The 23,414-nt window shown below is 38.6% G+C and overlaps 1 protein-coding gene across 2 annotated transcripts in view; it reads left to right on the top strand.

The window, feature by feature from the left end:
- AHR (aryl hydrocarbon receptor) overlaps positions 1-23,414 on the top strand; it is a 57,328-nt gene that overhangs the window by 20,854 nt on the left and 13,060 nt on the right. For both annotated transcript variants that reach the window (XM_048510659.1, XM_048510658.1), the window contains exons 3-10: positions 6,468-6,583; positions 8,174-8,263; positions 10,146-10,269; positions 11,839-11,969; positions 13,296-13,498; positions 13,913-14,022; positions 14,754-14,895; positions 16,565-17,801. In XM_048510659.1, the coding sequence (XP_048366616.1) occupies positions 6,468-6,583; positions 8,174-8,263; positions 10,146-10,269; positions 11,839-11,969; positions 13,296-13,498; positions 13,913-14,022; positions 14,754-14,895; positions 16,565-17,801 (2,153 nt within the window). The remainder of the gene's footprint in view (positions 1-6,467; positions 6,584-8,173; positions 8,264-10,145; positions 10,270-11,838; positions 11,970-13,295; positions 13,499-13,912; positions 14,023-14,753; positions 14,896-16,564; positions 17,802-23,414) is intronic.

Raw genomic sequence — 23,414 nt, 5'->3', positions numbered from 1 at the left:
TGCTGTTTAATCAGTTAGCATTTCTAACGTTCTAATGTAATAATGTAATAGCATTCTAGTTCTAATGTAATAGCATTTCTAACCTTAAGCATTTTATTTCAATTTCTCTTGGAATTCTACCTGAGATTTCAGACACATCCTCACTTTTTTTTATTGTGGGGAGATGTGAATTTACACGAATATAAGATAATGCCTATACAGTTGAACCAGGAGATAGGATGGTGGTTATTTTTAAATGTCCCTTTTTCACTGGATTTGGAAAATTAAACCCTTAGGGGAAAGGACATGTGAAACCCACTCCCTTTTCCTTCATATAGACTGCAATTCTTGTCTCTGGGTATGGTCTAGATTAGAGAATGTTTGCATGACTGAGATCACTTTTGTGTGAATTATTTTATGTGAGTGAAAAACTAATAACTCTGGGTACTATATTGATAGTTCTGTTTTATAATAATGTTGGTTCCAGTTCAGCAAAATGCTGTACTTGTTTTCTTGAAATAGCTTCTGTGTAATGAGTTCTTTTTGTTTTGTTTTGATGTCTTAAATAAGAGGTCATCTATCCCTACAGTTTCAAAACTGATATTAAGTTCAACTGTTGGTGGAAAGGCTCTCTCTGAAGCTTTAATTGAGGAGTGTGATGTTGGTTCCATTTTTTAGTATATTGAATGGATAGTGTCATTTGGTTTTCAATAAGTTTACTGTGATGCAGTTTTTCACCAGAAAAAATCTTTTTCTAAAATGTATTGTTGTGTAAAGTTAAAGCCTAGCAAATGACAACAATCCCCGCCATTGGGCAGTTTCAGAGTTGGAATTTAACTTTCTTTTCAGGTGGTGTGTGGTAAATGTTGTGATAAATTAGTACAAATGTTTAGAATAATGGTGTATCATCCATAGCTCTTGGGTCTTGCTGAAATGAGTAGAGTGGTATGAATATTCTATATATTATATGCTCTTTGTTTTTTCTAATGAATTAGATTAGTTCAATTTTGTTTTTCTCCTTGCTTTTTGTGTTTTGCTCTTGTTTAGTAAATATACTAGACCCACATTTAGGACATTGGAAATTTTAATGGAAAACTTTACGGTCTATTTTAGAATTTAAATTCAACAGTTTCTACTTCTGTACATTTTAAACACTATTCATATTGTATGTATTATGTGGTGTTGCATTTACTGCATTTACTCTTGGACATGCAGTTTGAAAACAATGACCTACTTAACAGCCCCCAAAAAGTATTTTCTCACACAAAATTGTGTATTAATAATTGATTGCCTTGTACTAAATGAACACCTGCTAACTTGGAGCATGTCATGTACTAATTATAGCTTTTCAGAAGAATGTCTGTATCAATAAAAATGGTTCAAAGTGTCTGTTCAACAAATGTTCAGTAGGATTTTCAAATTTAATTCCTTTATCCAAAATATTCAGCGTCCCATGTACAATCAAGTATTTGTAAAATTTCAGAATTACATATTTTTGTTTTTGTGGGGTGTGGGAGAAAAAAGGGAATATGTAATTCATTTAGTCAACAGCTGTTGCAATATTTACATGTAGGGTAGCACTTTTAAGTTGGAGCCTTTCTTGGACAGATATATTAATAAAAAAGTTAAATCGGCACTTATAGTAGTTCAATAGAAGTACTGCTTAAAACTATGAAATACTATACTGTGAAAGTAGGACACAATCCTTCTGAGACTTATTTTATTGAGGGAGAAAATACACAGACATTATACTGGCAAAAAACCCACACGCCTTAATCGAGTCTCGGAAGCTTCTGCAAAATGGTAAATTGTTTTGCTCTCAGTTTGTATTTTTCCTTAAATGTCTCCTAAATTCATTTTTCCCAAGGCCTGTAAACCAAATGTTCTGCTGGTAATACTTTTAAATGGAGGAAGGGGATGTGTGTAATCCAGAATTTCCTAGTGCATCTTTTGTGTGGTATGGCTGTCCTTCAGGCTGCCCTTCAGGCTGCCGGTTGCTAAGGTTGTGAGCTTTCTTGATGCGTCTAGTAGAATGTCAATCAAATTGCTGGTGGTTCATTAAATATTTAGATGGTGGTCTTAAATTCAGTTCCCTGGGTGCTTTCGCAGCCAGTATTCTGTGGCATAATTTGTATATAAGTATTCATGTAGGTTTTTTTTAAATCTGTGGCCTTGAAAATGGTAAATATGTGGAAAACACCATTATCCCTCTTTCGTTTTCTTAGTTCATCTCAGGCTTAGTTACATGCTCTGAAGACTCATTCATTTCTAAGTATTGCATAAATGCCTTGAATAAATTTGTATAGCTTCTTGAGATCTGTGTACAACTCTGTCACTCTTGAGATGATTTTTTAGCTGTTTTATTTAGTGGTGTGATGTGATGCTTCATCTTACAGTATAGCACAATAATGATTTAAACTGAAGAAAACTGACTGACAAAGCAAAATATTAAACCATTTCCTTTCTGGACATACAATTGGCATCTTTGGCTACAGTATGTTTTGTTCGTTTTTCTTCCAATGCACAAACTAGTCTGTAATATATACAGCCAAGCTTGACTGTCTCCAAGCACCTCCAGCATAGCACATTTAAGAATAATTATTTTAAAATATATTTTTATAGGTCAAAATTAACAAAAAAGAAACTTGAAGTAGTAATTATGGTTCATTCCAAAGACTAATAGACAAACCAAACTCTGCGTAATTTTATATAAAAATCAAAAACAATTAAAATTCTAATAACCCAAAGTATGTAAAGATACTGATAAATGCTTTCTATAAGTTTCTAAAAATGTTCTCACATATGTATTAACATATTATCATTTTTATATACTGATTAATCATTTGTTTCCCTTTAAGCCCCTTTTCAGTCTAATATGTTCTTATCAAAGTTAATAATAATTTATAGATATCATTTCAGCAATACCCCTTCCTTCCTTCCTTCCTTCCTTCCTTCCTTCCTTCCTTCCTTCCTTCCTTCCTTCCTTCCTTCCTTCCTTCCTTCCTTCCTTCCTTCCTTTTGAATAATATAAATAATATGCTTTCCATTTATCTTGGAATTCTTTAATTGATCACTTATTCACAAAGTTTGTTAGCTCTGCCATTGTTAACATATTTCACTAGTTTAATTTTGCAGTTCTCTTAGCTTGGACATTCTATACTGCCTTCCATTTTGTTGCAAGTACTACTCTGGCTGCTGTTATCATGTATTGAAACAACTATTTTAAAATGTTTGGAATATTTTTGGTAATATATCTAATAACATCCATTACAAGTTTAATTTTAGAAATATTCTGAATTTCTGCATTAACCTCATTCCAGAATTTTTAACATTTCTGCATGTCCACCACATGTGCTACAAGGGCCATCCACTTTACATTACACTTCTTCCTAGCATTTACCTTTGTAATTCTTGTCCATCTCCTTGATATCCTTTGGAGTGATGTACCATTGATAGAACCTCTGATACCAATTTTCTCGTTTTGACTGGCAGTAAATCTTATATTTTTTTTGTCCATAACGTTTCCCATTGTTGAAAAGGTATTTCTTGCTCAAAGTTTTGTATCCATCTGACCATACATGTTTTCACTTGTTCTGTTTCTGGATCAAATTGTAGTAACAGTCTATAAATTCATACTAATAAATGATGTACAGTGTTCTTTGAAGTCTGTGGAAGAACCTGCACAAACATCCATCTGCTTTCCACTCTGTATTAAATTATAGCCTACAAGCTTCCTTGAATTTAATAAAGCATCTTGTGGTGTTGAAATAACTTGGGTATAACTGGCAACCATTATTTTTGTTCAGTGTCAATTTGTCTGTGTTTCATTATCTGTTACAAAAGGCTAGCAGACAATATAATAATGTGATATGTTTTGATCTGTTTACTAGAAATAGAAATTGCATCTCATTCTCTTTATAGTAAATATTCTGCAAATTATTACTACAGTTCTACATTCTGAAAACCGAATAAGGCAGTCATTTGATTTCTTCTGGCTTATTTCTGTCTCATATTATAAAAGCGATAGAATTTCGGTTCCTACTCTGCTTAAGGCATTTCATTCTTCTGCTTATAATAAAAATATGCATATCCTCTGTCTTTTCAGTAATGTGTTTTCACAGTATTTTACACCAGTTATCAGTATTGCCAACACTCTAGTAGACTGATCTTAAATTACATTACACTACTGATATTACATATCACTTACATTAATTTAACTTCTATTTAGTTGTCTGCACAGAATAAGAAACTACATGTAGTTCATGTAATTTAGATATTTTTAAATAAATTATTAAAGAAACCAGTTTTACTAGAACTGCTTTCAATTTTGATATGTTGGCTTGAAGGCCTAAATAAGACTATAAAACTACAGTAGGCTAAATGGTGACCTGTGTCATAAGCAGTGTTGTATAGATATGAATAAATGAGTTCGTGTTGTAATGAGGAATTTAAAATAATGTCTACAACTATTTTCTCGACAGCAGCATTCTTATTGCGAATTATCTAGTTTTATTAAGGAATTCATGTGTTATTGAAGATGTGAAGGTTTAGTTTTATTAGTAGGATGCTTTTTAAATTCTTCCTTATTTAAAAGTTCATGGCAACTCTGTGAAATATAAAATGCCTTTGGTTTAAGTAGACTGCTGTTGTGTTTTTCTAACAGTGGTGTTGTTCTATTGGTAAGCCTATAAACTATCTAAAATATTTGTGTTTAAACTGGAAGGTTGGTTTTAATGCACTATATGCAGAAAATTCTTGGACTTTATCAGTTCAACAGTGGAAAAGTGAATGATTAGCTTGTGAACAGTCAGTGTGAATAATATATCCATTCAAAACCAAATACAGCCAGAGATTTGTCAAAGTATTGTGCTGGAGTTCCAGTTCTTATGTTTTTGTATGTCATCTTGGGATGATTCTTGCAGAGGTGAATACACTAAAAATAAATGCTGCTTTAATCTCTTATTCCAAGTATTAGAATTTCTGCCTAAAGGAAGTTGGTTGCTAAAACAAACTTTAATTCTTGGAAATGACAGTTTCACATGCAAGAGAAATCTGGCTACATAACTTCTAGTTTCAGAAGGATTTTTTTTACCCCTTAACCCCCACCCCTGTTCATGCTCATGTTCATGGGAAGATGACCTTGAAACACAAGTACTTAGCATGTGATGTGGCATGCATGCCTATCCAGTGGGTAGGCACTGTTTATTTGGGTTGATGTGTTTAATTCGGCTCTTTGTTGGCTTTACTCTTTCTGTAATCAATCACTTAAAATGAACACATTGATTTGATTCATTAAACTACAAAGTCGTCTATGCAGAAGCTTCAAATGTATGTCATCTTTAAATTGGTAGTATTTTCCATGTGAAAAGTAAAATAAAGAATGTAAAAAATGTTAACTAGCTTCTATAAATTCTTGTAATGCTCTTGTAGTTAGCTTCCAGAATATATAGATGCAGAAATAATGGGTTTTCAGTGGTCATTTCGACTGCTCCATAATAATGGGTTTTCAGTGGTTAGTTTGGTTGTTCCATAATACTGTTCGCATCATTACTGTACAGTGATTCAGGGCGAATTCCCACTGCCTCCTTAGCACGGTTTCGGGCCACTTACTAACACGGTTTCATCGACGTCCTCCCCATGACTTCTGTGGCAGCAACCGTTTCTGACGCTCGTTCGCCCTGTTAATCCGCATTCTGGCAGAACCTGGATGCAAGTGGTTCAGGCCCCGTTATCACAGTTTACGGCTGTTCCGAGGGGAGGAACAAGGTTTGGAACCTGGAGTTGTTCCCCGCCCCAGAGTGTGACGTGCATTTCGTGCAGCCAATCAGATTGATTTGACCCTTGCGCAGTCTACTTCCGGGTTGATAGAACGATCACGTTTCTGAGCATGTGCAATACAAGTAAACGGTCGCCTGGTAACCGATTTAACAGTAAAACTTTCAGAAAATAGTTGCTTTACTGTAAATGACAAGTATTCATAGTGGTTGCACTTCAGCGTTCGCACAGGATTTTTAATGGGTAAAAATGGGTAGTGTTTCTGAAGTGGCTAACAGGTCCCACCCAACTGAACACCGACCAATCAGATTAGGGCAATGAAGCGCGATCACATGGCTGTGGGGATTGCAACGATGCCTGCACCCGGGAGTCTCTGCTGTGTGCTCGCTGTGGTGGGGAGGGAGAAACTGCGATGAGGAGAACACGGATTCACAAGGAACAGGTTTGGATCCGCTTGCAATTTCAAGTGGGGATTCGCCCTCAGTGTCACTGCGTTTAGACAACTACTTTCTCCCATCTCCAGTTCTCCCATCTAAATTATAGGGATAATATTCAGGTAAGGATTACTGTGATGATATATGGAAAGCAAAGTCAATGACTATACAAATGCTAAGAAGTACTACTAATAAATGAAATGCCTGATAAATGTTAAGAAATTAACACTTGAGAATTCTCTTAGAGAAAGTAAGGATTTGTTTCATTTGTTTCTGTAGTTACATTAAAGTCATCAGGCTCTACAAAACCTGATAGAAATGGCATCCAGGACAAGTGTCGAATTACTAAACCTGGAGAAAATATACATCTGCTAGAAGGAGAACTTTTACTACAGGTATTTCTCATGATTATGTTTAATGTGTATAGGGAAATCCATATTTGTATGGAATGATTACAGTGGGTGGACTTTTTGTGTCTAGTCAAACTACATGTATACTTTTTAAAAAAAATTCTCCCAGGACTTCAAGTCTGATGCTCTTGTTGTGGGCCTCCCCATGAGTGGTGCCTTTATTAAATCTTGATTAAAATCTCTAAAAGCAAATAGGGATATTCAAACCACCTTGTTAGATACCCTGCCATGTTGCAGTATTCTGTCACATTAGTTTCTATGAACTATATTAACTAATACAGAGATAACTATCCTAGTTTATATACAGTTCATGCTTTAGAGATTTCTGTGATAATATATGCAAAACAATTTGAAAATTTAGGCCTGAGAATGAACAACACTAAGTTGAACAGTCTCTTTTGCCACTGCAGATGGGGAGGCTGTTAAAAAATATGCCCCACATAAAAACCAGACAGAAATATTTTGCACTATTCTATTCTCTGCTATGCTGTTTCATCTTATAGATAATAGGAGAGCATTACAAGAGTATTTTTCTTTCCCACAGACTGAAGTGAGTGCCATCTGTTCTGGTCCTCATGACTCTTACCATTTTACTGTGTTGCATAAATATTTTGAAAATGTGTATGTGGTTTCCTCAGACTTGCTTGAGGCAGGTTACAAATAAAACAACAAAACCAACCATAGAAAACAAGCCACAAAACAGCATAAAACTGCAATGGAGCATCCTAAAATGATATTGTTAGACAGTCCTCTGGCCAGAAATAGACCATAAATCAACTAAAAAAGATTAAAAACCCCTTGGTTACAACCCTGTGTAAAAAGTAATATTTAAACCTGGTGCCCAAGGTAAAGTAAGGAAAGTGAGGCTGGGTGAGCCTCATTGAAGAGAGCATCCCACAGTCAAGTGCCACCACTGAAAAGGCCTTGTCTCTGATTGCCAACTGCCATGAGCACAGAAAGCAGTGCTTGAGAAGAAGATCTCTAGTGGGCTGGACAATAGAGGGGGATACGTAGACAAAGACTTGGCCCAGTAAGCAAAAGGCTGCATGGGCTTACTTTTCATGGCAGCATTTGATACAACACAAAGAAAAATTAGGAACAACTTTGTGAATGTGTGGAACTACATAGTTCCCAGCTTCTGTAGTATTGTTCCTAATCTGTCTAAGTACATTGTGTTTTATTTGTCCAGGGAGTTCATGGCAGGTACACAGTTTTCTCTCCCTCATTTTACCATTAGATCATTCCCACAAAGTAGGTTAAACAGAGACAGAGAAAGATCAAGTATTCCAAGATCACCCAGAAGAGGCTGTTCCTCCCGGCCAAACCCCTTATATGTTAAAGTATTGGCCCCTGTCACGCGTCGGCTCCTGCTATCACGTGACTTGGGCTCGTCCGGTGAGAACGGCCGGACGGTCGCTTCACAAGCAACAGCACCCCAGGTTAATGCCTGGGGCGCATCTTAACTTTTATCTGTTCTTCTGTTAATACATATTTACACTCCATTTTAAAATCCCCTTTTAAACATTCAACAATTAACTTTTGTACTTTAAATTATTGTCACTGTCCTATTTTTAGGCACTAAATGGCTTCGTTTTGGTGGTCACATCCGACGCACTCATATTTTATGTCTCTTCTACAATCCAAGATTACTTGGGTTTCCAGCAGGTAAGCATTCTGCCCTTATTCAAGAAGAAAGACGATCAGTTCCTTGTTTTGGTTTTGATTAATGTAATGGGTGAATTAACTAATAATGGTGGCTTCTAAAAGAACCCTAGAATTTGAACTACTTGATGCTTCAAATAGGAACTACAGGAATGGGATCTGCAAGGACTTGCCAGGGACATCTCATCTTTTCTTCCACTGTTTCTTCTTTTTTCTTCCCTGAAAGTCCCCATAGCCTTTCCCCATTCCTTATTACTTCTCTTCTGGCCATCTATAAGCCATCCTACATCTATAAGCCTCCTATCGTCAGCATTCCCTCCTTCCTTCCCCCAGTAGCATCTCCCTCAGAAAACTTTTCATGGTGCTGACTGCCAGACTGGGCAAGGGCCAGTTGTGCATTGCTGGCTTCTGGACTGGGCTCAGTTGTGCAATGGGAAACCCACACTGATTGATGGGGGGGGGGTACCTCACTTTCTACTATTATCTTCTCCCTACACTATTTTTTCTTGTCCTCCCTTCTATCCCTTGTATCCGCCCCACATCTTCAGCTGTATTTATTACTTCATTTATACCACACATTTCTTCACAATGTTGAACCAAAACTGCTTACATCATGCTCACCTCCCTTGTATCTTCATGACAGCAATGGTATGAAGTAGGTTAGATTGAGAATTTGTGAGTGGCCAAAGGTCAGGCTGTCATGGCACAGTGGAAATTTGAACCTGGGCCTCCAGATCCTACTTTGAAACTAGCCTCCACTAGGATGGCTGCTGTTGAACAGTAGCAAGACACTGGGCTGGGTGAATCACATAAGTCATGTGGTAGCAAGTAACCTGGTGGTTGCTGGCAGGTTTGGCTCAGTGAGTCTTCTCTCAAAGTCCAAAACAACCCTGGAAAGGCCTGCCCACTTCCCCTGTCTTTTGCTGACAGAAACCAAGGATTGAAGGCTGATGATATTGTTGCGGTTGCCTAGCAATACCTGCTGAACATCCATTGAGAGGATATTCATTTCTTGAAGAAAGGGCCTGGGTTGCTGCATACTGTTCCAATTGGAATTTCTGGATCAAGTTCAAGGATAGCCCATGACCTGGCCAGAAACTGGACAGAATAAGTCTTGGACTGATGTGTCCTCCTGGAAAACCTGGAGCTGCTCAGCTGCTTCTCTCTCAACTACCTTACCCTGAAATGAACAGTTGGACATTGGGTGGTAGTTGGCAGGATTAGTAGGAACCAGAGGTTTTTTTTTAAAAGATCAGTGTCTCCACTGCTTCCTTCAGCTTCAAATTAAATGACATGAATGCAGTACATAGCTTATGAAATTTGTCAACTGAAACTAGACACTGCTTTTAATTAGCATCAAATTAATTGGAGTGTGTACCACTGTAATTTTTTTGTCAACAAGTCACAGCTGACCTACGGCGACCCTACTGGGGGTTTCAAGGCAAGAGACATTCAGAAGTGGTTTGCCATTGCCTGCCTCTGTGTCACAATTCTGGTATTCCTTGGAGGCCTCCTGTTTACATACTAGCCAGGTCCTTCCTGCTTAGCTTCTAGATCTGATGAGATTAAGCTTGCCTGGGCTTTCCAGGTCAGGGCACCACTCAGTAGTACTGAAAGATATAAACTGGTTCGGTAAGTTTGGCATATCTCCCTGGCATCGCTTTGGCTCTTGCAAAATATTCTTTTTGTTTCACTCCCAGTAGTAACAGCCATCATAAACCTAACTGCAAAATTACAATTTGTCAGGAACGTCTTCTTAAACCTTTCTTTCAGGTTTAACTTTTCTTAATTGCATATTTACTGTACATTTAGCAGACCTCCTGAACAGCTGTGAGAGTGATTATAATGGACACTGTTATTGTGTATTATTGTCTCTTTTATACAGTCTGACATTATACACCAGAGTGTATTTGAATTAATTCATACAGAAGACAGACCAGAATTTCAACGACAGCTTCATTGGGCTCTTAATCCCACACAGTCTATGGATTCTGGACAGATGGTAGAAGGTAAGAGAGACATAGTAGCAAATAATTAAATATTTTATTTTGCTAACTACCCAATGCTGTTTTGTTTTTAAAGAGGTATCCAGTACTTACATATGTTGAGCTGTGATCCACCAGTTCCTCCCTCCTTCTGCAGATTCCTACTGGTCTGTTCTTGAGGCCCAATAAACCACAGTAACCACATTTTCGAGACCTCAGTAAGATGCAGTAGATGGGAGGCATTGCTGCTGACCCTGCTTAAAAAAGGATACTTAATTTTTCTTAATGGTGTGGCTGGACACATGTTTTAAGCTGGTAATTTTTCCACAAGCCTCTGAAGTAGATCAGTACTATTATCTCCAGGGTTTTAACAGCAGTGAGACTTGAGAGGCTGTGGCTTGCCTGACTTAAAGCTACCTGTGAGTTCAACTTGCCCTTCCAAAAGTGCACTAGACTCTATTATTGTTGAGTTGCTGGTAGAATTGCCTACTGATGAGGGAAAAACCATGACCTAATAAATAGGAAATTTATGCAGCTCTGGCTGCCCTTAAAGACATAGGAGCAGGGACTATTTGAAAAATTGGTCCAGTTGCAAACATGCCTTGAGAAGGAGCTCAGAAGCTTAACTCAAACATTAATTTTTTGATTTATGAGAAAGATAACTCTATTTCTCTGGCTGAATCGGGCAGGCAAGCACATGAGGATGAGGACTTTGGAGGGTGATGAGAAGAGGTGCTTGTACTCAGTACTGGTACATACGGTCACCAAAAAAAAGCCTTTTAAATATCAATTTGGGATTGAAATTTTGCAGGGCTTGTTTCTTAACTTATTAATTTTGACTGGTTTTCTGTCTGTAATTGGGTTTTATACTGTTGAATTTTATATGTTGTACACCATCCAGAGGCCTTCAGGGCTGGGCGATATAAGAATCCGATTGATCGATCAATCAATCAATAAACGATACTTTGCAATGCATAATGTTTTGTATAAAATTTGGCCATTGCTACAAAATTAGATTCTTCCCCCTTTTAGAACACACATTTGAATGGGGAAGAGAAGTGATGTTTGAACCACTTATTTAAAGTACATGAGGCAATCCTACTGTTTTAGGATCAGATCTAGCTTCCATAGTAGTGTGGATGTGGTAAACACTTTTGCTTCTATTTAATTCCCCTCTTCCCCCCCCCCCCCCCCCGAAAGGACTGCCAAAATGGGAATGCAGTATTGAGGTAGAAATATTTCAAGTTGAGCTTCCCACTCTCCATAGGACTCAACTCTATTTGTTTGATACTATTTGTGTTATTGGTATTAAAAGATGAAGAGAAATTCTACATAATTCCATTTAACACAGTTTGATAAAACAATATAATGAGAAGGAAAATCAAGGGTTTTTAAATTATGCTTCATAATGATCATTTTAGTTTAAACACTTTTTGAGGCATCTTGTTTTACAGTTAAAAGCACCTTTAAGGATGTCCTTTTTTTGTGTTCTTGTTCGGCACTGAATTTGAAACTTGATTTGGGAAGAGTTACTTTTGCAGGACTAGAGTAGAAGTTTCTCTGAGAGAGTTTTTAAATTCCTGCTTTCTATAGGAGATAATGGCTTTTCACAATCAGCAACATATTATAGCCCGGAACAGCTACCTCCAGAGAATTCTTCATTTATGGAACGAAACTTCATCTGCAGATTACGCTGTCTCCTGGATAATTCTTCTGGGTTCTTGGTAAGAGTTCCAAGAGGAAGAAACTTTCATGTATTTGGTTTGGGGGCTTTTTTTAATGATAGTGTGTGGCAACATTCTCTTTCTCTATGGGCATTCCCAGCCAGTGCATGGTTATACTTCTAAGTTTAAAATTCAAGTACTATCTACAGTACTAATGGAGACATTAGCTACAACATTAGCTACAACATTCTTGTAGCTTTTCCTGTTTACAAAGCCAGTTTCAGTGGGCCAGTGTCCCACTGTTTTGTGATTTCCCCCCATATCTATTGGTAGGGGGTGGTGACTGTTGGAAAACTGCACTATTAAAGTGTACTAGTTCCATTCATAAAGATAGCTCTTGTCCTATTGGTGCTGAGTCACAGCTAGTCATAGTTGAAAAAGAGACACTTGAAAGATTTTATTGTGTTGAAGGGTATTACAGGCTACAGTAAACTGAGTGTTAACCTTAAAAATTGATCAGTGTAGAATTTGCCCACTGTTCTCAGTAAAAAGTGTGTCATTTCTGAAAAACAGAATTTTAATGGTAGTTGGAAGTGGTGCAGATCTTATCAGTGAACACTAATACACGTGTTAATGAATTCAGCAATTGTCTTTTTCCACTTTTGAATCTGTAAAGTATTTTCAAAAGAAACTGCTATGACTAAAAAATCAGAGCCAATGTAGTGCAGTGGTTCATGTGTCAGATCAGAACTGGAAGACACAAATGTAGATCTCCCCCCTGCCTTGATTCTCAGTGAATGGCCCTGAGCCAGTCTGTTTCTCAGCCTCGACTGCTTCACAGGGTGCATAAAACGAAGAAGGGGAACTATGTACCCTGCCAGAGCTCCTTATGTAGGATAAAATATTCTAGACATATCAGGAAAAAGTGCTGTCTGGGTGTAAAATTATACACACACTCACTAAGATTGGGATTCTTTCCCATCCTTGTGTATGCCCAAAGCTAATTGAGTGGCCTTGGGCCGGTCAGTGTCTGTCAACCTCTACCTACAGTACAGGTTTGTTCTGAGGATAAAAGGATGAGGCATGCAATCTCTTGGACAAAAAGTGGTTTTGGATTAAACAGTTAGTTATGGACTCGACAGTAGGGAGTTCGCAATACCATGGCTTTCCTCCATCTCTATTTACTTTTAAAATGTGAATTCAATGTGAAGTTCAGTAAACTTCAGCGCTATTGTTGCAGCAGTAAAATAATCATTGATTCATTTTTGAATGAAATCTAATATTATAGTGGCATCGCTTCTCCGTAATCGACCCAGCTAAGTAAATGTGTGAGACGAGCAGAGAGAAGTGTACCATATAGATACAACTGGTTTTCTTTTTCTGAAGGCCATGAATTTTCAAGGGAGATTAAAGTTTCTTCACGGTCAGAACAAGAAGGGTAAAGATGGAGGTGCTATATCTCCTCAGCTGGCTTTGTTTGCTGTAGCCACCCCTCTTCAACCTCCATCCATCCTTGAAATCCGTACCAAAAACTTCATCTTCCGAACAAAGCACAAACTGGACTTCACGCCTTTGGGATGTGATGCAAAGTAAGTGCACCATGTCATTGATTAATTATGTCTCATGTGAGTGTTACCACCTGGATTTGTGTTTAGTAGAAGCAGATCTGGCACCAGAGAATTATTGTTGATTTTAAAAAAGCTTTGATCTCATTTTTAGGTATCCAAATGTTTTAGAATAGGGCATGATTGTAACATTTGTATCTTGTTGTCTCCCATATGGTGTATTGTGTTACTGTAGTTAGGATGATCCCTTGATCTTTCTGGAAAGGAAGTAAGAGATATTCATTTTGGATGACATTCAGGTATTTGTTCTTTGCTTGCTCCGTTTGGATTACAACTGTTTCTATTATATTTAAAATCATTGGGGGGGGGGGGGTTAGTGCGAACCATTGTGAAAGATGTCATGAAAACATAAATTATTATTATTATTATTTTTTACAGAGGGCGAATTGTGCTGGGTTACACTGAAGCAGAACTGTGCATGAGGGGAACAGGATATCAGTTTATCCATGCTGCTGATATGCTTTATTGTGCTGAGAATCACGTCCGAAGTAAGAAATGTGGTGCTAACCTATAAAGCAGAAGAATCTTTGCCAAGATAAATTTTGAAATTTATCTTAAATTATTCTCTTTTTTAAAAAAAGCTTTTCTGCAGAACTTTCTTCCAACTAAACATTAAGCTAATGTTGGAATATGCACTATTTTAATATTCTAATGTGGATCCCTTTAGCTTTAATCTCCGTGTCCCTGTCACTTCTCACCCTTTGTATTTCGTCTGCCTCTCTCTTGCTGCTAGTTCAGCAGTTCTCTCAAGCTGATCGACTACTTTTGAGAGATTTTTGCCAAGTCTAAATTTAGGTTGTACTCTGACCTTGATATAGTTGGGATTTTTTTTGTCAGAAGCTTTATTTCAGTGTATACATTTCCATTGAAAGGGTGTGCTTTTTCCTTGACCTATATAATGTTTGGCAAGGCTCTCCTCCCTTTAGAAGATGTATTGATGTTCTTTGTCTTAATAAAAGCCAAAAAGACTTCTCTCAGAAAAAGGGAGATTGCCGTTACAGTGGTAAATGATCAGCTCCTATTTAATTATCACCTCTCCAAAAGGCTTAATGTAGTTGTAACTAATTTGCGAGTTTGTATAATTATTTTCTCTTAAATTACAAAATGCTGTACATACCTATGATTCTGCAACACACACTTTTCTATATACATTTTCTGTATAAAGCTGTAAAGTCAGCTTGGGGAAAAAATTGACAGTATTTGACACTTCTGATTTTAGTGATAAAGACCGGAGAAAGTGGTATGACTGTATTTAGACTTCTTACCAAAGAAAATCGATGGGCGTGGGTTCAAGCAAATGCACGGCTCGTTTACAAAAATGGAAGACCAGATTATATTATTGCCACCCAGAGACCTCTGACGTAAGTATTCTTCAAGACAGGTTTGGTAGACCCTAAATTTCCAGTCAATTTTTACCATAGGTGCTTTTCACAGGAAGAAGAGCGTATTTGATTTCTCCACTGTGGCTGCTAATATCAGACAGCAGGAACAGGGGTTCCACGTGGCAGCTTTCCCTGCTTTTCCCCACCCCATTCCCTCATACATACCAAGGGGGACTTTTTGATTTTTTTAAAAACATCAATTGACATAGGGTTATGGCATTATAACCATATGCCTGTCAGACAGAATTCCCTGGTTTTGTTACTTGAAAGGCATATCTCCAGGATGAGAAGAGCTAGAGGCTCTGTTCGATGAAAGCTACTAATGCAGAGGACTTGATAGACCTCTTATCACAACATTATAATCCTACAAGGAGGGATCCCTTACCAGCTGGGAGTCAGCATCTGATGGCTGCAGATAGCCTGTTCCTACAAATATATAAAACAGATTGCAAACAGCCAAATACCCCATTGATTAACTGATCACCTGGTCACCACAAATTTGCAAAAAGTTGGATTTGGATTTGGAACAAAAAGTTAATTAACAAAAAAAATTAGCAAAGTAATACAAAGCTGAACTGGCAAATGTCTGAGCATCCCTAGCAAACAAGGACGTCAAAATATAGTAATAATTGATTGGATCTGAAGGTTTTATTTCAGTAACAGAAGAGCATTGGCTGTTGTGGGCTTTCCAGACTGTGTGGCCATGGTCTGGTAGTTGCTTGTAATGGCACAAAGTTAGGAGCAAAAACTATCAGACCTGAGCCATGCAGCTCGGACAACTCACAACATCTGATTGATTCTGTCCATGAAAGCTTTTAACAATGAACAGGAGCATTGCTCAGACAAGCAAGCTGCTTCCACTAGGAGAAAGGTTCTTGTGCTGTAGAAAGCTCATGGAACAAATCTTATGATCCCCTAGTAAAATAGTTTGAAAATAAAATTTATTATTTAGGTTTTCATTACTAATTTAACATAATATGTAAACTACAGCCTATTGTGCATGCAGTACTAACCTGGTGGCTTTTTTCTTCACAGTGGGTTTTTCTCACAGGTTTTAGTTGAAACGGGATTCTCCTTCTGTGAAGCTTTCCCAGCTGCCATTTTCCTTGCCTGATGCTTTCCCCCCCTACCTTTTTAATTTTTTATCTAAAGACAAGCAAAAAAATCCTTCTGGCCTCTCTGCTGACTGAGAGAGGGAGGAGCTTCTGTTGAGTGGTTTCCTTGCCCACCACTTCCTTTCCCTAACACTTGTTTTCCTCTGAGGAGACAAACAAACATCCCTTCAGCCTGCTTCTGGCCAAGAGAACTGCTATGGGGTGGGTGAGGGAAGGCGGAAGGGATAAACAAAGCCAATGTGAGATGAATACACACAAAATATCTTTGCTTTCTCAGCAAAGAAAAAAAGAAAAGTCACCTTTTTGGAAGCTGTGGGGCTTCTCTGATCTATGGTGCAGTGAATTTGGGAGGAGAAAAACGTGTGTGCAACCAAGAATCTGACCCAAAGGGAATGTAACTCAGTGAGGGGCGGACCAGAAGTACATAAATGGCCTATATGTAAAATATCTTACCTGTTGAGGATTGTTTTTAAAAATCTGTTTCTATATTGCAATTATGGTAAACTTTCTACCTTTCGTGTTCTGCCATTTAGAGAAGAAGAAGGGTCAGAGCACTTACGGAAGCGAAACATGAAGCTGCCCTTCATGTTCGCTACAGGTGAGGCCGTCTTATATGAAGTATCATTTCCTCAGCTTGGCTTAATGGATTCTTCTCAAGCAAAGGCTAAAAGCAGCTTTGGAAAAGGAGCAGCTTCCAAGGCTACACAACCCAAAGAGTCTGTTGATCCCAGTTCACTTTTGGGTGCAATGATGCAGCAGGATGAATCTGTGTACCGCTGTCCGCCTGCTTCAGATAAAATTCCTTTTGGGAAGAACATTTTTACAGATGCCAGGGATGAACTGAGTAATGCCATCGCCAGTGGTTGGCAGGATAATGTTTTGCCAATGGGAAATAGCAGCATTCTCAAACAAGAACAAACTGTGTGTCCACAGAACAATAACTTGATGCTCCCTGACGACAGCGTGGGGCTCTTTCAAGATAGCAAAAACAGTGAGCTGTATAACATCATGAAGACACTAGGCATTGATTTTGAAGATATAAAATGTTTTCAGCAGGATGAAGAATTTTTTAAAAATGAACTTTCTGGTATGGATGATATTAGAGACATTGACATTACTGATGAAATCTTGACCTACGTTCAGGATTCCTTAAATAAGAGTGACCTTTTGTATTCAGGGTGCCAGCAACAACAGCCCATGGTTCAGAACTCAAGCTGCTTAATGCAGCAACAGTTGGAGCAACACCCACCTTTGGCAGAACAAAGGCAGCTGTGTCAGAAGATGAACCACATGCAGGTCAGCGAGATGTTCACAAATTGGAACTCAGTCAGCAGCATGTCTCTTAATGCTTCACAGCAACAGTCACACCCATGTGTCTTTTCTGGCATGCAAGAATTAACTCAGGAGTTCCCTTACAAGTCTGAAGTCAACACTGCGACGTATGCATGCAGGCAAGAATTCATTCCATACAAACACCCCACGAACGTGTCCCAGGTTTCAGATTTTGCACAGATAGATTTCCCAGTGGGAAGTTTTGACAGATCAGCGTATTCAAGTTCTTCTGGCTTGGAGGATTTTCTCAGTTGTTTGCAGCAAGTCCCTGAAAGTCAAGATTGTGGAGTAAATTCTCAACCAGTTATAGTAACTCCTCAGACGTGCTATGCTGGTGCTGTATCAATGTACCAGTGTGTTTCTGAAATGCAAACGGACTGCACAGAACAAATGCAGTATAATCCTGTCGTGTCAGAACAGCAGACATTGCTAAGCAAGGTATGGCATTTGAACTGTTAAAATAATCTTCTGGCATTTGATTGGGTCAAAGGCACTTTCTATAGATAACAATTTCTCATATGCTCTGCATTGTACAAATGAACTGTCGTTGGTTATCTGCTCCCCACCACCCACACCATTTTAGTATCCTTAGAACTGCAGGTACTTAAAATTGTAAGGGGAAGGGGGCATTCTAAAGACATTTATGGAGTTGAGGGAAGGCAAAAAATTGTTTTGTTTTTTTGCTGGAAATATTTCATTTCTTGCACAGACTTTGTTTATATTTAGGATACAGGATAGGGTTGTTCCAGAAACTTATTTCTGATGCTTTTCAATGTAACATTAAACTACTAACGATTCAGAAGATTGCATGAAAATGTGTTCACGTTATCTTATTAATACTCCATATTAGTGTCAGACCCATGAAAAAGGTATGCTTAAGAACTTCAGTTTGAATGTAAAGTGCAACATTAGTATTTTTACTGGCTACAGCAACAAGTTTTAGGTTAGACACCAGAAAGCATAATACCTTCTGCTATAGAGCTGTGTTGATATTGTGATCTCAGGCTATTTTAGCCTTTAATCTTGTTAACATTTCCGTACAACAGACGATGGAGGAAACCCGTGTGACTTCCTTTTGGTAACAGCTAGTGTACAAAGAAAGAATTGGTTGCTTTGGACAAAAAGTCAATACTGAAGTAGTAGCAGCTTGTTGCTTTTAGTATAGATTATGTAGTTAGAACTGTAGTTCAGTCTTTGTAATGTTTCACATTTTTTTGTTTGGAATGCAGCAGTGGCTACCTTCAAGTGATTACTTTTCTCTCTAACTGTAGTTCTCGGCCTCCTCCAGCCTGGTGCTGCTTAATTAGACAGTGCAATGAGGTTGTTTTCTGCAGCTTACTGTTACTTTTAGGCAGTTTCACGAGTGATGACTTCTCCCAGAGTATCTTCGAAGAGTGTTTCTAGCGCTCTTCATTCTTAGTTGGCCAAGTCACTAAATAAAGTTTATATGATGTAGAATTTCCTTGTAGGTCTTTTCCTTAGTTTGCCATTCTGCATCAGATCTCTTGCTTATCTTGGAATACAAATCTAAATTCTCTTTCTCAATGAATATTTCTTCTCATGTTCTTGCCAGTTATAGGAATAGGAATGGAACAGAACTGTGTTGAGCCTTTAGGGATCTTTCTTGCTTGCTCTGGACTGGGTCATAGTGCATAGTTATCTTCCTATATATAACAACTATCAATTGAGCAAACAAATTTCTCTTATTTCAATGAAATTGGACTTCACAGTAATCATTATTGGTTCAGATCAAGAAACACTTAGAATTAATCATGCTTGAAAACTATCACATATGATGTTTTGTTTTCAGCTTATTATTGAGAAACTTGTGTTCCATGTGTTCATTTTTGAGCCACCACATTCAGTGGGCATGCCGTGTCTGAGTAGGATGGTGGAAAAGCTACAAAATTTAAAAAGAAAACAAGTCAGCCAGTGTCACCTATAAAATAAAATAAAACCATGAGAAAGAAAAACACGAGTGAAATCTTGGAGTCCTTGTGGGTTCAGTGATGCCTAAACCCTGAACAAAATATAAGCTTAGGTTTCAGGTTATTTATTTTTTTACTTTACTACAGTGATTTAAAAACTCGTTTCTCTAGCCCTAGTCCTATATTTACGATAGAGCCTGGCTTCTAAGCCCGCTTCACTTTCCCCTTACATTTGGAGAGCAGCTGACGATTTTTTAATTGCAAAAAATGTCACTGTTAACTCTCGCTTGTTCAGCATCCACATTTGGACATCATGACAAATTGGAATTAGATTGAACACTTCTGAAAACAGGAACTGTTTAGTCACTCTCAACATGTGAAAGGAAAGGAGAGGGGAAAGTGCAGAAGCACAAGAAGAAGCCAGGTTTGTGTCCATTATCAGCAAACCTCTGTTTCTGACATCTGGATGCAGCCTCCGTCTTTATCTGAACTGTGATTACCATGAAATAATTGGAATTCCTGAGAGTATCTCAACTCCTGTTGTCTCTGACAACTTCTCCTTTATCGCAGGCGCTGATCAAACTATCTAAATAATTATCATAGTAATGGAATAGTAATGTAATGCTGTGTCATTGAGCTTACGTTAAAACTCAGGTCATGGTTGTATGGCTTGCATATCTTATTGTAAAGGTTAACAACTAAGAGTTGAATAGGCAGACTTCAGCACAATTTGGAGAGTGTGCATGTATAGCACTTGGCTGCCCTCTTCTTGCCTGTGTTTTATGCTATTAATCATTCTGAACCACAGATTTTGAGGCTGGAAAGCTCTTCCTGGAGCCCATTTTTTATTAGAAAGTATACTGTTAGTTTGCATTGGAAGAATCTGGTGCTTTCTGTGTTCATCTGCCACTGATGTCTTATTATGTCTCTGTAATGCATCTAATTAGAGTGATGTGATCATTAATGTTTAAGTTAACATTGCACTGCAGAGCGTATTTAATGAAGCTGAACTGTCTGCATTTTGGGTGGTCACAATAATTTATAATCACTTTCGAGCCCACCTACTGATGTTTTTTGATGCAGAAGTGCTGCTGTCACCACTTGGATTTGTTCTTTATGGGGCCGGAAGTGAACTTTAAAAAGCTTTCAGCTTTAGAGTCCCATTACAAGAAGGGAAACGATTGATTCAGATGAAGTGGTGGAATGGTACATCTTGCATTATTTTTGTTACAAAGGAAAATATGAGAGAGAGAGATCCTTTCCTAGCTACACAGGAGGGCAGTTATTTCAAGAGCGGAAGAACTATTAATCATTACACAATGTGCTGCCATGACAGAAAGGTAGCTGTTTCTTCAGTGGAGCTTTTTAACTATTGCTTAAACTGGTCTACATGTGATGGTCCTGTTAACATAGAGCAAACACAGTTATTTTGAGTGCCTTTGACAAAGAGAAAAATTAAAAGTAATAATAAAGGATCTAGCCTGTGTATATCAAGGTCCAAATTCATTCCAACAATTGAAAGAATGAAGGGGAATAAGCAATTGAACCAAATTTTAAAATGTAATTAACAAAAAAGACCAAATTAAGCAATTTGCCTAAAAAATTTGAGGTTACATAAGGGGAAATGTGCGGTGATGAATATCACACAGAATCTTTCCCTCAAAAAGAAGTACCTGCCAACTGGGGAGTAAAACTTAAAAGGGAGAAAAACAAGACATGCAAGCCTGATCTCAGAGAGAAGGGAGGGAAGTTTGTCCTCAGCTACACTAAAGCAGCCTCCGGAGCTGAAACTGACAAGATAGGGAAGAAAGTGCAGGTCTGTGGAAAAAAGAAGCAAGAGGCCAACCATGGAATTACCCAGGAGCTGAAACTGGGTAGCTGAATGAGTCCCAAGCCTGCTATAACAAGTGGGCTGAGGGGTAACTTCTAATACTCTTTTGGCTGAGACTAAGGAGTAGAAGGATGTTAGCGATGAAATTTAGGGCAATAAAAATGTGGGGTTTTAAAAATGAGGCAGCCTGAAAAATCCTTTGTCTGTATGGTAGAGGGGAGTTTTCTCCTTCTGCATGGAGAGTCTCTAAAGCACAGGTATAAAACTTGCAGCCCTCCAGATGTTATGGACTACAGTTCCCATCATCCCCTGCCAGCATGCTGTAGTCCATAACATCTGGAGGGTCATGAAGACTTGACAGCTATTCTCTCTAAAAAACAGTAGGAGGCGAACCTTTTGATGCTTCCAGATGTTAGTGGATCATAATTTTGTCATCAGCCCCTGCCAGCATGGACAATCAATGGGTTGGCAGGGGCTGATGGGAATTGTAGTCCATAACATCTGGAGTGCCAAAGGTTCGCCACCACGGCTCTAAAGCAATAATCGTCATGGCTTCTGTGCGCAGGCCAACTATGGAAAAGTTTTCCAAAGCTTTCTAGTGGACTGGGAGCTCCTCTCTTTCCTCTTTTGCTTTCCTACCAATACTTTCACATGGTACGGGAAGGAGCGCTGTTCATTCAGTTTTGTTTTTGCTGCAATGAAGAGAAGATCTCCATTGCTGTTTTGTTTTTCCCTCCAGTTCGTCATTGGAGGCAGAGGAGACTTATTTCTCCTGAAAAGGGTGTGTTTTTTGTTTGTTTTGGGTCATCAGTAGTCGTTCTAGTAAAGGAATAAACTACATTTATAGAAGAAACGCTTCTGACTTTACGCTTTGTTATTATGGCTCAAAAAGGACATCCTCAGTATTGTGGCAGCTGTGGCTTTAAAATGGTGCTGATAAACATTGCCTTCTCTTTGTGTCACCAGTTTACCCTGAAGGCATGATTTGATGGAGCTTGAATCAAAAGGTCTTTTTTTAAAGGCTTTGGGTGACCATCAAGCCTGGAACCAGCGGTACCCTCCCTGAAGAAGTGTGATCTGACAGACCCTCCAATTCACTGGTCTTTTCCCCTTCATGGCTGTGGTAGTTCTGAGGGGAGAAACCTGGAAATGTTTCTGAGCCACAGATCAAGAATGGCTCTTTTTAAAATCTTTGGTTACAGCCTTCCTGTCTGAAGGAATTCTTTCCCGCTTTGGCCACTCTCCGTTGAAAATCCTGGAGGTGGGGATTGGTATACCCTTGGATTTTATAAGGGCTGTTCTCTACAAATCTTTGTCTGCATGATGGCCAGTATAAAGGCACTCATCCCTTTCCAGTTTAGCACTACCTGAATATATTTTGGATTCAGGTTTAATATAACTGGATTTTTTTTTGAAAAACCTTATCCATTTTTGGCCTTTAAAAAAAAAGGCTATTAAACCAAAATCAGAAAAATCTTCCTGTCTCCAGACTGCATGTAGATCTGGGAGGCAGCAGGTGCCGCAGAACTGAACCTGCACCACCTACTGCTTCCAAGACCAACGTGAAGTTTAGAGGCTCAGGTGCATTCAACTGCTGGTGCTGCCTGCAAAGTCCACAGGGAATTGGATGCAGCACCTGCAGTTCAACAGTGGACCTTTCCAGGCACCAGATAAAGGAGGGAGGAGAGGGATTTGCTTTCTCTTTTTTTAAAGGCCAAAGCGACCTGAAAAATGCTGAAAATTTTTTTCAGGATCCACTTTTCCTACACGCGCTTTTTTTCAGGACAGAAAAAAAACAGAATATCAACATGGTACTGGGGTTGGGATTCTGTTTTGTTTAGCCAAATGCCCACCTCCCCTACCAGGCATAGCAAAAGGTATGAGTCACTGTCCTGGAACTGCCTAGATTCCAAGGTCAGAACAGATTCTCTGTTGACCTCAGCTTTGAATCCTCCTGTTAATGCCTAGTTCTAAAAGCTGTCATAGTGATGCTGCAGCCTCGGTTCCACCACCTTGCTTCAATCTGACAGTACTGATCTTAATCCTCAGGGACTTTCAGCACAGGTGCTGTTTCAAGCCAAGGCAAGGCTTGCAGTTGCCATCTCCACGGAAAACTCAGAACAGCTCAGCAAGTATGCTTTTTGGAGGGAAGCCTAAGCAGTTTGCTTTTCCTCTCAGTTCCATGGTAGACTTTGGGACCATCAGCAATGGTTTGAGACTCCTTGGCTGTTTCTGTTGTTGCAGTAGCAATGATAAACCTCTATCGCTAAGCCCAGTCCTTCTGTAGGCAAT

This window comes from Sphaerodactylus townsendi, linkage group LG11 (assembly GCF_021028975.2).
Source record: "Sphaerodactylus townsendi isolate TG3544 linkage group LG11, MPM_Stown_v2.3, whole genome shotgun sequence".
NCBI lineage: Eukaryota > Metazoa > Chordata > Lepidosauria > Squamata > Sphaerodactylidae > Sphaerodactylus > Sphaerodactylus townsendi.
Note: the sequence above shows the minus strand (reverse complement) of the source record. Positions and strands in the feature narration are given on the sequence as shown.